Here is a 14192-nt window from a genome sequence, read left to right as displayed (position 1 = left end):
AGATTGCTGATGGCACTGTGAAGAGAGAGGACATTTTCTACACTACCAAGGTGAAAGTTCTGTGTGTGCAGTGGCCAGAGGCCACCGTCAGTTCAGATGTATTATTTAGAAAAACAATGTGGTCTCAGTTTTAACAATGTATTTCCCTAATATTGTGAAGGCACATTATCAAAACATAGGAACAATGTATTTATTACCTAATATTGTGAAGGCACATCATCAAAATATAGAAGAGGCTGTAGTTTTGCTCTGAAATGTGTGAAAGGTGGGACACAGTTCTTCAATGTCTCTGAGCAGTAGATATTATTCCTATATAAAATGATATTGATAATACTTAAGTAATTGTTATATGATTACCCAAGGCACCTGGGGCCACTCCATTAATTCTTCAGTAATTGTTCTCAGGATATATCAAGTGAGGTTGGGATATTGTTCAGAAAAAGGAGCCAGACTAGGAAATACTTTTTTCTTTTTCAACTCAGCATTGAGTTTCCTGAATGTTATAACATTTTCCTAGCGTGGAAAACCTTTCTTCCAATGTAAACAAAGCTTTGGTTTCTGGAGATATATCCTATGCATGCTTACACTGATGACAACCTGTTGTTAGGATGCATCTCTCAGCAGAATTGTTTTGAGAAATTCATTATACAGGACAGTAGATTCCATTCCCCCTGTCCTGACGTTTCTTGACTGCTCTCAGATGCATTAAAGTTGATTTTCCTGCTCCATCTAAGTTTTATTCACAGTTTTCTTACATTGCAGTCTTTCAAGTAAATCTCAGCATCTCATCAAGGATGTAATTTACCCTGAATAACACAAACGTAGCCCCAGCTCTTTTAGTTTTAGACCACAGTGTTTTGTTACTCACGTGTCAATTTCTAACTGTTATGTTTAATTTTGGTCCCCACATATGTGAAATCATACGCTACTTTTTCTTTTGTTCACTGCGGCTTTGGACAACTTTCTTTAGGCCAGAATTAGTTCGCCCAGCCTTGGAAAGGTCACTGAAGAAACTTCAATTGGACTATGTTGATCTCTTCATTATCCACAATCCATTGGCTATGAAGGTCAGCTTTTTCTTTTTCCCTTCTTATGCCTCAAACAGTTTTATCACTGTTATTAGCACCTCCATTGTCTCATTCCAGCTTGATCTCCTGGGTTCTTTCTGAGAGAGGTAGGTTTGAGTGAATTGCATGGAATTGCTAAATCATTCACGAGTCTCCTTCACAGCCGAGTGACATTGAAATTTTCTGTCTGTGCTCATCCCCCAGCCTTAAGCGAGATGCAGGTTCGATGATCTCACTTCCTCTGTGCTAGAAAGATGAGGGCACTGCCCTGCATTTCTTAATGATTATGTTCCTGAGTGTAGGTTCTGAGCTATTAGGTTACTACAGACTACAGAGATACAACGTGAAATCTCCACCTCTTTATGGTGAGGGTTTTTCCCATATGTACCCCTCGGCCCCCAGGAGAGAGAGGTACGCGGGGTGGCACATGTGACACAACTGGACTCCTTTGGGCTTCACTGATCCAACCTCTCACCACAGTGGACATTGACTAAGCACATCTGATGTCCTCATTATCTGAGTTGGGTGAGCATAAACTGAGGCTAAACATACTGATCAATAGTTATGGTAAGCTCTGTCCTCCACACCAGCCTGTCCTTCGGAAATGAAATAAATTTCAACTGTAGGGACAGCATTCTTAGTGAAGTGTGGGGGTGTACGGAGGAAGGAGTCTGCAGATAACTGTGGAGAAAAAGTGTTTTGCTACCGTCTCTCAGATTGTTCTCATCTTTCTTTTTTCCCATGTCTTCTTTTACCGACCCGCTCCACACACGCACATGCACATCCACACCTATCCTTATCTACACACATGCACTCATGCATACACACATATGCACACAGGCACACACACATGCACGCATGCATATACACATCTGCACATGCAGACACACAAGCACACACATCCACACACATGCACACATGCATGCTCAGATTAATAATCACAGCCTCCTGAAAGTGGTGTGGTTAAGCTCCTTAAGCACCAGAAAGGGAATTCTCATACAAAACCTTCTTCTTTATCCTCTGTTTTCTCTGTTTTCCAGTCTGGGGAGGAATTGCTGCCTAAGGATGCCAGTGGAAACATTATTTTTGACACTGTGGACCTTCGTGACACACGGGAGGTATGTTCTGCGGCAGACACCAGGCGGCACTGTGTGGTGAGGTTGGAATCACAGAAGGAGGGATCAAAAGAGAGGCGGTTTTCGCTCCAGCAGTTCTCTGACCTCAGACGTGGAACTTCTCTGCGCCTCCGTGTTCTCATCGGTGAAGTGAGGGAGTGGAATGAGATGACCCCTATGGTCCGTGTTTAATTTTAACTTCTATGGCTCCTCATAGACATGGAAGCAGCTTTACCCCTGAGATCAGGTTGCGGACAAGAGCCCTAAAGAAGAGTCAGTATAGAGAAGCACAAAAGGAGTCAGCACTTTATCGGAGGACAGAAACGCATCACAGAAGAGGAATAGCTGTGGCCTGACTCAGCAGGAGGGTGGAAGGAGCAGGACAGTGAACCTGCCCTTGCAACACCTATACCATTCATTTATTTTTATCATTGTAGAAAGAGGCAGCAACAGACCCTTTACTAGAGGAAAGGCTGAGAGTGTCTTTTGCCCTTGACTGTGGTGTAGTTTGTTAACTATTGCATCCTAACGCAAAATAGGTACCATAGAAGTGAGTGGGACAAGTAAGAGGAAATAGAAAAGCAGTTTTATGTTTATTTGGTGTCCCGAGTGTGCATGTAATAGAATTAAGGAGACCAATATGTATACGGAACAAGAAAGCGCATTCAAAATTAATTTATTCAAGTGATAAAACTGTTTGATTCATTATAATTATAATATATCATAAGTCAGATTTTCAGTTTATAAAAAGTCAGTGACAAATGAAATAGACAAACTACAGCAAAGGTCTACCATCCATTTCCTTCCTTCCCAGGCCCTGGAGAAGTGCAAAGACGCAGGTCTAACCAAGTCCATTGGGGTGTCTAATTTCAATCGCAAGCTGCTGGAACTCATTCTCAACCAGCCAGGGCTCAAGTATAAGCCCACCTGCAACCAGGTGAGCCCTTAGCCTACCGGGGCCTTCTCTGACTTTCTGATCTTCACACACTTGCCACTTAATCATGCTTCCAAGTTTCTGGCTTTATATCACCTGTGTAGATGGCAGTTCCTTTCACAGAAAGAGAAAATACTAGAGAAAAAGCAGTTTGAGTGGAATAGAAGAGCCTGACTTCAGTTCTTTGGTGATGGGTGTGAAGTTCCTATGAGACAGCCAAGTGGAGGCAGAGTTGGGAGGTGGTCGCTTTGGTCTGGAGCTCGGGGGGTGGTCTAGGTGGAGATACAGATGTTTGGAATCATTGCTTTATAGATGGTAACAACTCACAGACAAGGATTAGCTCTCCTAGGGAAAGTTCATGGAATGAAAAGGAATAGGCAGGAAAGTTCACAGCAGAGGGTGAGGCAGAGAGGCACTGGCAAGGAGATTGAACAGGAGCTGCCAGACAGGTGGAGACAACAGGAGACTGTGGTATCAGGAGCCAAAGAAAGAGCATTGAAGTGGCTTGAGTCAGACATAGGTGGATCCTACTGTGAGCAAACACTCCAAGAGGGAAGGATAAAGGGGGCTGGATTTAGTGGCATAGAGGTTATGGGAAGCCTTGCAGGGCCTGCTTCAGAGTGGTGAGCACTGAAGCCAGATCAGAGGAAAGGAGTGAAAAAGAGGAAGTATATAAATCATAATTAAAACATGAATTTTAAAGAAACATCCAATACAGCCAAATATCAAACATGATTTATGACATTGTTAAGTAAAGCTTTGTGTAGACCATTTTGATAATTATACAAAAAGCAGTTCAAAAATGTATACTCTTTGTCTTAGTTTTGTATTTCTAGGGATATTTGTAGACAATCAAAATGTGTTAAAAACTCCCATCTATATTATATAGTAATATAATATATATTAACATATATATATATATAATTTCTAAAACCAAATGTTTAGAATTTTGAATTTCCACAAATGAGGAAATAAAGTTCTGATGGCTTCATAGAGACCTTTGAGAGGATATTGTGAAGACTAATAGCAAAGAGGGAAAGCTTGTAATACTATATCAAAAGCATATCAGAGAATTTTATGCTATTCTGTTTTTCAGGATGCTTTTAAGCCAAAAGAAACAGAAAACTCAATTCAAACAGGCTTAAAGTTGATTCACTTATAGAAAGTTTGGGTCTTGGTTGTTGTAGAAGCTGTAAGATGCTTTCTTGAAATGAACATATTTTGTCTGTGCTCCATGTTTTATAGCTTCGGAATGGTTCCTCATGGCATTTGGGGGATAGGTCTCCTCATTCATGTTCAGCACAGCAGAGAATATTTTCTGGGGCTGTTTCTAAAGACAGAAGAATAATTTTCACAGAAGTTTTCTACCAATTTTTTCCTCATGTGTCATTGGCTTGAACACCGTAATGTACCTTTCATAAACCAATTAATGTAAGAGAAAGTAAGTTCATGACACAAAAGTGTAACTGGCTTCTTCTGGGGCACAGAAGCTGAATATGGAGGAAGGGAGAATAAATGAATAAAATCAGGATTCTTATAAAATATGTTAATCTATACTATTCAGTATATATGTTAATTTTAAATTATTTAACATCTTAAGAACAACAAAAATGACTAAAATTAAGCATACAAAATGATTAGAGGTTGCTACATGGTTCTGGTAAAATTCTAGGTGATCTGGTATTTTTTCCTATATCTAACATGAAAATATTTCTTTTATTACTTTTAAAAGTTTTTATTTTTGTAAAATTTTTAAAAAAGATATAGAGAATATGAGTTCAAAAAGTTCATGGAAAAATGGAATTAAAAGATGTTAATAAAGATATCAACTATTTTTCAACACAAGCTTTACCAAATTCAGTATAGTTTTTAAAGCATAACTATATGCTTATGAGTATATGAACTAAGCATATGAACTAATAGCAAATTGTAGCCATTTAGTTCATCTCTAAATAACTGGGAGTCCCAGTAATTTGATCATGTCAATGTATTCTTTATTTTTTACATTATTAACTGTAAAAAAAAAAGAGTCTCTGTTAAAGATTCTTAAAGATTCAGACACAAAAAGAACTCAGAAGGAGCCAAATCAGGACTGTAAGGTAGATGACTAATGATTTTTCTGTCAGAATTCTTGCAAAATTTCCCTTGCTTGATGAAAAAAATGAGTAGGAGCATTGGTATGGTGAAAAATAATCTTTGGTGAAGCTTTTTTATTTATTGATTGATTTTTTTGAGATGGAGTCTCGCTCTGTCACCCAGGCTGTAGTGCAGTGGTGCGATCTCGGCTCACTGCAAACTCCACCTCCTGGATTCAAGCCATTCTCCTGCCTCAGCCTCCCGAGTAGCTGGGATTACAGGTGCCCGCCACCACGTTCTGCTAATTTTGTGTATTTTTAGTAGAGACGGGGTTTCACTGTGTTAGCCACGATGGTCTTGATCTCCTGAATTGTGATCAGCCCACCTTGGCCTCCCAAAGTGCTGGGATTACAGGTGTGAGCCACTGTGCTTGGCCCTGGTGAAGCTTTTTGTGGGTATTTTCATACTAAAACTGGCTAATTTTCTCAAAACGGTCGTTATTCTTCTTTAGCACTCCGGAGAGTCAATAAGAAAAATGCCTTAAGCATCCCAAAAAACTTGCTGTGACCTTTTTTCTTGACCAATCTCCTTTTGCTTTGGCTGGACCATTTCCACGTCTTGGTAGCGATTGCTTTGATTTTGCTTTGTCTTCAGGATTGTACTGGCAAAGCCATGTTTCACCTCATTTTACAATTCTTTAAAGATGCTTCAGGATCTTGATCTCACTTTTCTAAAATTTCCTTGGAAAGCTTTGCTCCTGTCTGTAGCTGATCTGGCCACAACAGTTTCATCACCCATGAATTGGAAAGTTCACCCAACTTAAATATTTCAGTCACTAGAGTGTAAACGGAACCAGTTGAGATATTTATGGTGTTGGTTATCATTTCTGCTGTTAATCATTGGTCTTCTTTAATTAGGGCACTAGTAAGATACATTTTTTTTTCCTGAAAATTGATATGAATGGTATGCCATTGTGGGCTTCATCTTCAACATCATCTTGTTCCTTCTTAAAATCAATTATTCATTTGTGAACTTCTGATTTCTTTAGGGGATTTTGCCCATAAATTTTGTGTAAAGAGTCCATAATTTCACCATTCTTCCACCCATGCTTCACAATAAATTTGATTTTTGTTCTTCAATTTAGCAGAATTCATGTTTCTCTGATAGGGGAGTTGTCTTATCTTTCTCAATGCCTCAAACTAGATCTTGTTTAGACATGTCATAACAAGTTAGTACGAGTTCATTTTGGTGCATTTTTGTTGAAATCCATGTATAGTTTCTACATAATGCACATTTTCAATCAATTTTTTGAATATCCCCTCACGTTATAATCATTTTTATGTACCCATCCTCACACATAAGCAATAATTATCTCACAACAAAATATGTTACATAGATAATTCTACCTCTGTATTATTTTGAAGCAGACATTATATCATTTTATCTGAAAATATTTTTAAAAATCTCTAAATCTTTAAACATTGCCAGAATCTTTTTATACCACTTGAAATGGTAGCAATAATTTCTTATTACTAAATCTCATGAGTGCTGAAATATAATTTTATCATATTTTTACAGTTGATTCATCTAAATTGATGTGGAAATAAGACCCATACATTGCAATTGGATGGTATGTCTCATAAATCACTCTTTTTTTTTTTTTTTTTTTGAGACCTAGTCTCACTCTGTCATCCAGGCTGGAGTGCAGTGGCATGATCTCAGCTCACTGCAACCTCCACCTCCCAGGTTCAAGCAATTCTCCTGCCTCAGCCTCCTGAGTAGCTGGGATTACGGGCATGCACCGCTACGCCTGGCTAATTTTTGTATTTTTAGTAGAGATGGGTTTTCACCATGTTGGTCAGGCTGGTCTCAAACTCCTGACCTCGTAGTCTGCCCGCTTTGGCCTCCTAATGTGCTGGGATTACAGGTCTGAGCCACTGAGGCCGGCCAAATCACTCTATTAATAAGTTTGCTCTTTTTTTTTTTTTTTTTACTTCCCTCCTCCTCTTCCTCTTCTCCCTCCTCTGTCTTCTTCTGTTTCTTCTCTTCCTCCTTCTTCTCCTCCTGCTCTTCTACCTTCTCTTCCTCCTCTTCTTCTGTGGCTCTCATTCTCACTCTGCCTCTTTCTTTCCTTCAATTTACTAATGAAAACTTAAGGCTTTATTCCTGTAAAGTTTTCCTCAGTATAGGATATACTGGTTGATCCAGTGATGTGATACAATTTAACATGTTCCTTTTGTACTTTCTATAAATTGAAAGTTAGAGCTAAAGATTTGATCACATTTGGTTAACGTCATTTGAACTCGTGAATTTTAACAAATATGTCGTTTTCCCAACCATTGTAGTTACTATTCTTTTTGATGCTCAACTTGCCATCATTTTGACCAGCAGGAGACTTTTCAAATGAGCTTCTTGGTCGTTTGACTTGCCTCATTTTTTTAATGTTCTTTGCCATTTAGAATGTAAGCTGTTCTAGGCTGAACTTGTAGCTTCCCCAGTCAGAAATGGAATTAGCCATTTTTCTAAGAAATCTTGGTTTCTCTGAGTAGAAATGTCATGTAGAGACTATAATTTGGGCACAAGAGATTTTAATCATTTAAAAACACTAATTAAAAAAGAATATGTAAGTTATCGTCTTAGTATGACCGCTGATGGAATTTGAAGGCATTTCAGAAGGTGCATGGGGAAAATGACCAATCTGAAATACATAGTACATATAGTAATATAGTACTAGATATTCCTTCAAAGCATTTTAAAATTTACATGTGGTTATTGGCTCATGTATTCTGACACCTTTTGGTCTTGAAAAATTACAGGTGGAATGTCACCCTTACCTCAACCAGAGCAAACTCCTGGAGTTCTGCAAGTCCAGGGACATCGTTCTAATCGCCTACAGTGCCCTGGCATCTCACAGAGACCCAAACTGGTAAGAAGAGTATCAAAGAGTTAATTTATATCAGCAACTCTATCGATTAAGAAACTTTTAGCATTTCATTATAGATAAAGTCAAACATAGAACAGTGAACACAACAGTGTAGTGAATTCCCATGTAACACCACTGAGCTTCAATGTCACCAACATTCCTTCCCTCCTGTTTCATTTGTATATCTGCCTTCTCCCAGCCCCACTCCAAATACAATTTCAAAGTGATTTGAAGGTGAAATTTACATAGACTGTAATGCATATATGTTAGCTGTACAATTTTGATAAATGAATGTACTTTGTAATCCACATTATTGTCATGATACAGAAACTTTCTCCCCAAAATGTTAATTTGTGTTCCTTCTGAGACAATTCCTCCCCACCTCTAGGCAACTATGTTCGTAATGTTTTCAGTCTTAGATTACTTTTGTCTGCTGTAGTACTTTATGTAAAGAAGTCATATATATTCTTTTGTGTAGCTTCTTTTGCTCAACCTGTCTGTGAGATTCATTCCTGTAGTTGCATGTGTCTGTTCTTTCCATTTTACTGCTGTAAAATATTCCATTGTATGGACATGCACACCCCAAGTTGTTTATCCATTCACCTATTGATGGGTAGTTTAGTTGTTTCCAGTTTGCCACAATTGCAAATGAATCTCTATGAATATTTATGAGACACTTCGAAACATACTATATTGTATCTTCTCCTCTCGTTGTCTGGGGCTTTGGGCAAAAGGGGTAGCACACTCTAGAGTTTTCATCTACGCTCTTCATATCTGTTGTTTTTCTCTAGGATGGACCCAGATAGCCCACATCTCTTGGAGGAGCCAACCTTGAAATCCATTGCCAAGAAACACAATAGAAGCCCAGGCCAGGTTGCCCTGTGCTACCAGCTGCAGCGGGGGGTGGTGGTCCTGGCCAAGAGCTTCTCTGAGAAGAGAATCAAAGAGAACTTCCAGGTACAGGTCAAGTGGTTTTGCTCCAAAGTGAGCCACGGTCACTGGTCTGGGCCATCTCTCTTCCACGGGGGAATGTGCCACATGTCATTCATGCCCGTGCTTCTCTCCTCTGTGTGCGAAGGGAGGGGGGCAGGATGGAAGAGTGTGAAGAGAGGTCACTGGATTCACAGTTCTAAAGTTTATCACCTCTAGGACTGACTTTGCCACTCACTAGTTGTGTGACACTAAGCAAATTTCAACTCCACCATTTTCATGAGTTTCAGGAGTTCTACATGGTAAATAACTTTAAGAACCCTCATTTCTCTCCTTGACCATCTCTATCTGACAAATCTCCATTTGTATTTTATGATCAAACTCAAACAGGATTACCTGCTTTGTTACATATCATACATACATAACCATTGGAACAACGTAGCACATTTTTCACCACAATAGTGCCTGGCGTGGTTCTGTTAGTGAGTCTTTTCCCTTTTAACTTAATATTGTTTTTCTCTAAGATGTCAGTGTGCTCACTGGACTGTGAGACCCTAAATGCAGTGACTCCTTCTGGGTCATCTTTTATCACCTTTCCCCTGGCAGTGCCCCAGGCAGGTGAGAAGCTAGGTATAATTTCATAGATTGACCAAATTATTAATAGTAAATCAAGGAGTAAAGATTTTGCCTGAAGACTTCCTCATATAGACTCCAATCCATTAGATCAATCAGTGGTCTTTAATTTACTTTGTTTTGAATTCTAAAAGAACTTTTAAAGACTATGTATGCTGTTGTCCATGTAAAGATGGCAGCTGGAAAAATCAACATGAGTTTAGTTATTACAAAGGATGATATTTGAAGCATATTTTCTAATGTATTTGCTTCACAACTTTGTAGCTCTAAATTTTTAAAGTTATACTAAAATCAAATAGGCAAATCTAAATCTTGCTACAATATAGAAAAAAAAATCTTACTGTATTTTATTTTTCAATTTAACTTAACATGTTAATACATATCCCTGTGACAACCATGTCACTTTTGGGGTATATTTTAAGATGAATCACTGATGGGTAAATGTATGGGTGGATAGGTAGATAATGGGCAGATATAAGTAGAGAGAGAGAGAGAGAGAGAGAGAGAGAGAGAATTAGATATGTAGGTCATAGATGGATGGATAGATAGGGCTCTGAGTTTTCTGTCTTCTGCATGAAATAATGAACTTAATTTTTTTAAACCAAATATCTCTTTTCTTTGCTATTAAGGGATCCTTCATCAGGGGTTATGTGTCTATATGTTTTCAAATAAAAACAACTCTTGGCCTAAATAAGATAAATATATTCAAAGAAGTTTTTTTTTTTTTTTTTTTGTAAGGAGTAGTATTTGGTACTATTTAGTAGTAGCTGGAAATAGTATTTGGGGGCCTGCAATGAGCAAGTGGTATGGTGGAACAATTGATAAGGAAATGCTTTTCTAAGGCCAACAGATTCTTGGAGCAAGGTTGTCCTGTGCTCCAAAGCTTGCACAATCAAAGACTGGGTCAAGTTCCAGGGGAAGTGAGTAAGGAAAATCCTCACCAAGTGTGGTCAAGTCAAGGAAGCAGGTATTTTTTCTAGATTTGCCTTTGTTTAGGATAAAGAATTTATTTTTTCTGTCTCAAGCAATTCTCTAGAAATGTCTAAGATTGATAAGTTGTCTTTCTTTTAGAAGTGGAGCAGAGCAGGAGGAAGGTGGGATGGAAAAGTAGCAGAACTCAGGGGGAAGAGGTCTCGGGGGGAAGAGGTCTCACCTAGAGTCCAATGAGGACAGAAATACTTTCCATATTGCCATCCTTGCCTCTGCCCTCTGAAAGCCTTGTATTCCCAGGAAGAAGCTGCTGTCCTGGGGACAGGTTAATGTGTTTTCTTCCTTTCAGGTTTTTGACTTTGAGTTGACTCCAGAGGACATGCAAGCCATTGATGGCCTCAACAGAAATTTCCGATATGCTAAGTTACAATTGTAAGTCATGCTTGCAGATTCTTTCACAGGCTATTTTCTGTAATATGCAGGCAAACAGAGAAACACATCTTCCCTAAATCGGGAAGGCAGGCCAGATTGCAGGAATAGGTATGAAACAGGAGCTTCCCTATAGTCCTCATTTGGCTCAATCTCTGACCCAACAGGAATGTGAGTCTGTAAGTGAAACTGCTGATGTCTGCACCATTGTGAATGCACTTCTTCTACTTTTTTTGTTTTTTTTCAGAGACAAAGTCTTACTCTATTGCTTAGGCTGGAGTGCAGTGACATGATCTCAGCTCACTGCAACCTCCGCCTCCCAGGTTCAAGCAATTCTCCTGCCTCAGCCTCCTGAGCAGCTGGGATGATAGGCGTGTGCCACTATGCCCAGCTAATTTTCATATTTTTAGTGGAGACGGGGTTTCACCATGTTGGTCAGTCTGGTCTTGAACTTCTGACCTCACGATCTGCCATTGCGCTCCAGCCTGGGCAACAGAGTGAGACTCTGTTCAAAAAAAAAAAAAAAAAAAAAAAAAGACCTTGTTGAAGGGTGCACATGGAGAGGAACTGAGCAGGGCCTCAGACCACCAGCCAGCGAGAAACTGAGGCTTTCATTCCAACAGCTCAGAAGCAGCTGGATTCTGCCAGGGACCCCATGACCTTGGAAGGAGCTCATTCCCCACTGAGACTTCAGGGACACCCTGCCTATGTGTTGTGCCTTCATTGCAGGGCATTGAGGACCCAAGCAGAGACATTAGCTCAGCTCTGTCTGGCTGTACACAAATCACTATAACCTTAGCAGCTTAAAACCAACACAAGGGGAGAGAGTGCACATGGCAATTATAATGCAGCATGGCACTCAAGGAGACAGAAGGACACGTGCAATCCTGGAAGATGGGGTGGAAGGAGTGTCAGAAAAGATGTTACAATGGCCTCTGAGGAACATGCTACAGAATTATATGAAAGCATATTTCATTCAACAATAAATACGTGTTGAGCAGCTATAATGTGCAAAATATTATTGAAGGCACTAAAACCAAACAGATAAAAATCTAAGCCCTCATATAACTTACATTCCAGGAGACAGAAACAAACAATACACTAATGAATATGTAGAATGAGGACCATGTTGCATGACAAGAAGCACTGTGAAGGGGAAAAAAAGCCGGGAAAGGGGTAGAGTATGGAAGGAGTGCAGGCACAAATGAAATTACAAACAGCAGAAGCAGGGAATCCTCAGTGAGACAGAGACATTTGAGAAAAGACCTGAAGGAGCAGAGGAAGTGAGCTTTGCTGACAGCTGAGGGAAGAGGGCATCAGGCAGAGGGATCCTGAAGGGCAGTCCCTGCAGCAAGGGCAGGCCAGGAGTGAATTGTGTGTGTGTGTGTGTCTGTGTGTGTATATATACATACATACACATGTGTGTATATATATATACACACACACACATATACATACACACACACATACATATACATACACACACACACACACACACACGAGTAAATATACTTGCTCAGGGAAAGATTTTTCTCAACTCAATTCGTAACATATTCACACAAACTCACATACTGTTTCCCAGCTACCCTCCCTAACCAGATGCTCTTACCAAACCCTGGCCTGTGTCCAGCTGTGTGCAGCTGGGGGTACAGGGAAGGGAGGAAGGAAAGACAAGAGACTTGACCCTGATGACCCTCAGTCCTGAGTAGAGATGGGTTTCTCCATGTTGGCCAGGCTGGTCTCGAACTCCTGACCTCAGGTGATCCACCCGTCTCAGCCTCTTTACCTTTCAAATAGTCATTCGCTTTTCATCCTCTCCCTTTGGCCTTTTGAAGTTTCACTGGAGACTCAATTCAAAAAAGACAGATTATTTGGAAAAATGTATTTAACATATACAAACAGAAACCTTCAGAATGAAGACCTAAAGATACTGGGGAAATTACACACATTTATTCTTAGGTTCAACAAAGTATGGACAGCTGTGTAGAAATACGATGGGATAAGAAGGGCCTGACCCAATGCTAACGGACAGAGCTGGGCCCCCAGCAAGGCCTGACTGTCTAGATTCTCCGCAGCCTCCCTGAGCAGCGCTCCCTCCTTCCTGCTGTGGGGCAGGGCCCTCTGTGGAATGGGGCTCTTACGACCTACAGTCAACGAAGGTGGGCACATAATTATTTAATAGACAGCATTTACACCGAAAAGCAGAGGGAAAGTTAGAGTAATATTATTTTTGAGATGGAGTCTCGCTCTTGTTGCCCAGGCTGGAGCACCATGGTGCAATCTTGACTCACTGCAACCTCCGCCTCCTGGGTTTAAGTAATTCTCCTGCCTCAGCCTCCGAAGTAGCTGGAATTACAGGCATGCACCACCATGCCCGGTTAATTTTGTATTTTTAGTAGAGAGGGTGTTTCACCATGTTGGTCAAAGTGGTCTCGAATTCCTGACCTCAGGTGATCCACCTGCCTCGGCCTCCCAAAGTTAGAGTAATATTTTTATGTTTCATGGCTGGCTTTGGGAAAGGGGCTCTGCCTTCTATGACCCACTTCGAGGAAGAGGGAGTCTAGTTTCGGTGGCACCTCGGGGGAATGGGAGACAGAACAGCAGGAGGAGGTCAGAGAAAACTTCTGCTATCTTCACATTGGAGCATTGTCCTTGCCTGTACCTCAGAGGAGCCGCTGCCATTTCTCTAGGTCAAGTTCATGAAGTTTACCCTCCCTCAGCTCTCCAGAAATGACTGAAATGCAGTGGGAAAAACCTGCTGCTCGGGAGGCCAGGAAAGTCCTTGTCACACAATATTCCCCGAACGGCAGTGCTGTTGGCATACTTGCTTCCTGGTGTTTTCCTTGGAGAACTTCAGAACGCTGGGGAGAACTTCAGTACATGGAATGACTGGAAAATTAATAGCCCCATTTTAGGAGCCTCCTTTCAACCAGCTGGTACTAAAACCTGTGCAACTCAGAGCACATTCCCTGATCCAGGTTGGTGATTGACAGTTCTAGCATGCCATCAAAGCCCCTTGGTCACTGTGAATCAGCGATATTGTCCAGAGAGCGCAGGTGGATTGAACGCTATTGAATCACTTTTGGATTATCCACCGCGGTGGGCATGAGTTCGTAAATGAGGGTGGGACAAGGGAGAAACGTCTGTTTCTGACA

General features: G+C 40.5%; 1 protein-coding gene across 1 annotated transcript; it reads left to right on the top strand.

Annotated features, from left to right (window-relative positions):
- The first annotated feature begins 979 nt into the window (after window positions 1-979).
- On the top strand, window positions 980-11475 carry LOC103237816 (aldo-keto reductase family 1 member C15-like). The gene is made up of 5 exons (XM_073019539.1): window positions 980-1067; window positions 2108-2185; window positions 2997-3119; window positions 8009-8118; window positions 8907-11475. Exons 1-5 carry the CDS (start codon window positions 1062-1064, stop codon window positions 9262-9264), a joined length of 675 nt encoding a protein of 224 aa, XP_072875640.1. The 5' UTR covers window positions 980-1061; the 3' UTR covers window positions 9265-11475.
- Window positions 11476-14192: the final 2717 nt, after the last annotated feature.

The sequence above is a fragment of the Chlorocebus sabaeus genome, chromosome 9 (genome assembly GCF_047675955.1).
Source record: "Chlorocebus sabaeus isolate Y175 chromosome 9, mChlSab1.0.hap1, whole genome shotgun sequence".
Classification (NCBI taxonomy): Eukaryota; Metazoa; Chordata; class Mammalia; order Primates; family Cercopithecidae; genus Chlorocebus; species Chlorocebus sabaeus.
The sequence above is the reverse complement of the archived record's forward strand: the minus strand, read 5'-3'. Positions and strand labels throughout refer to the sequence as shown.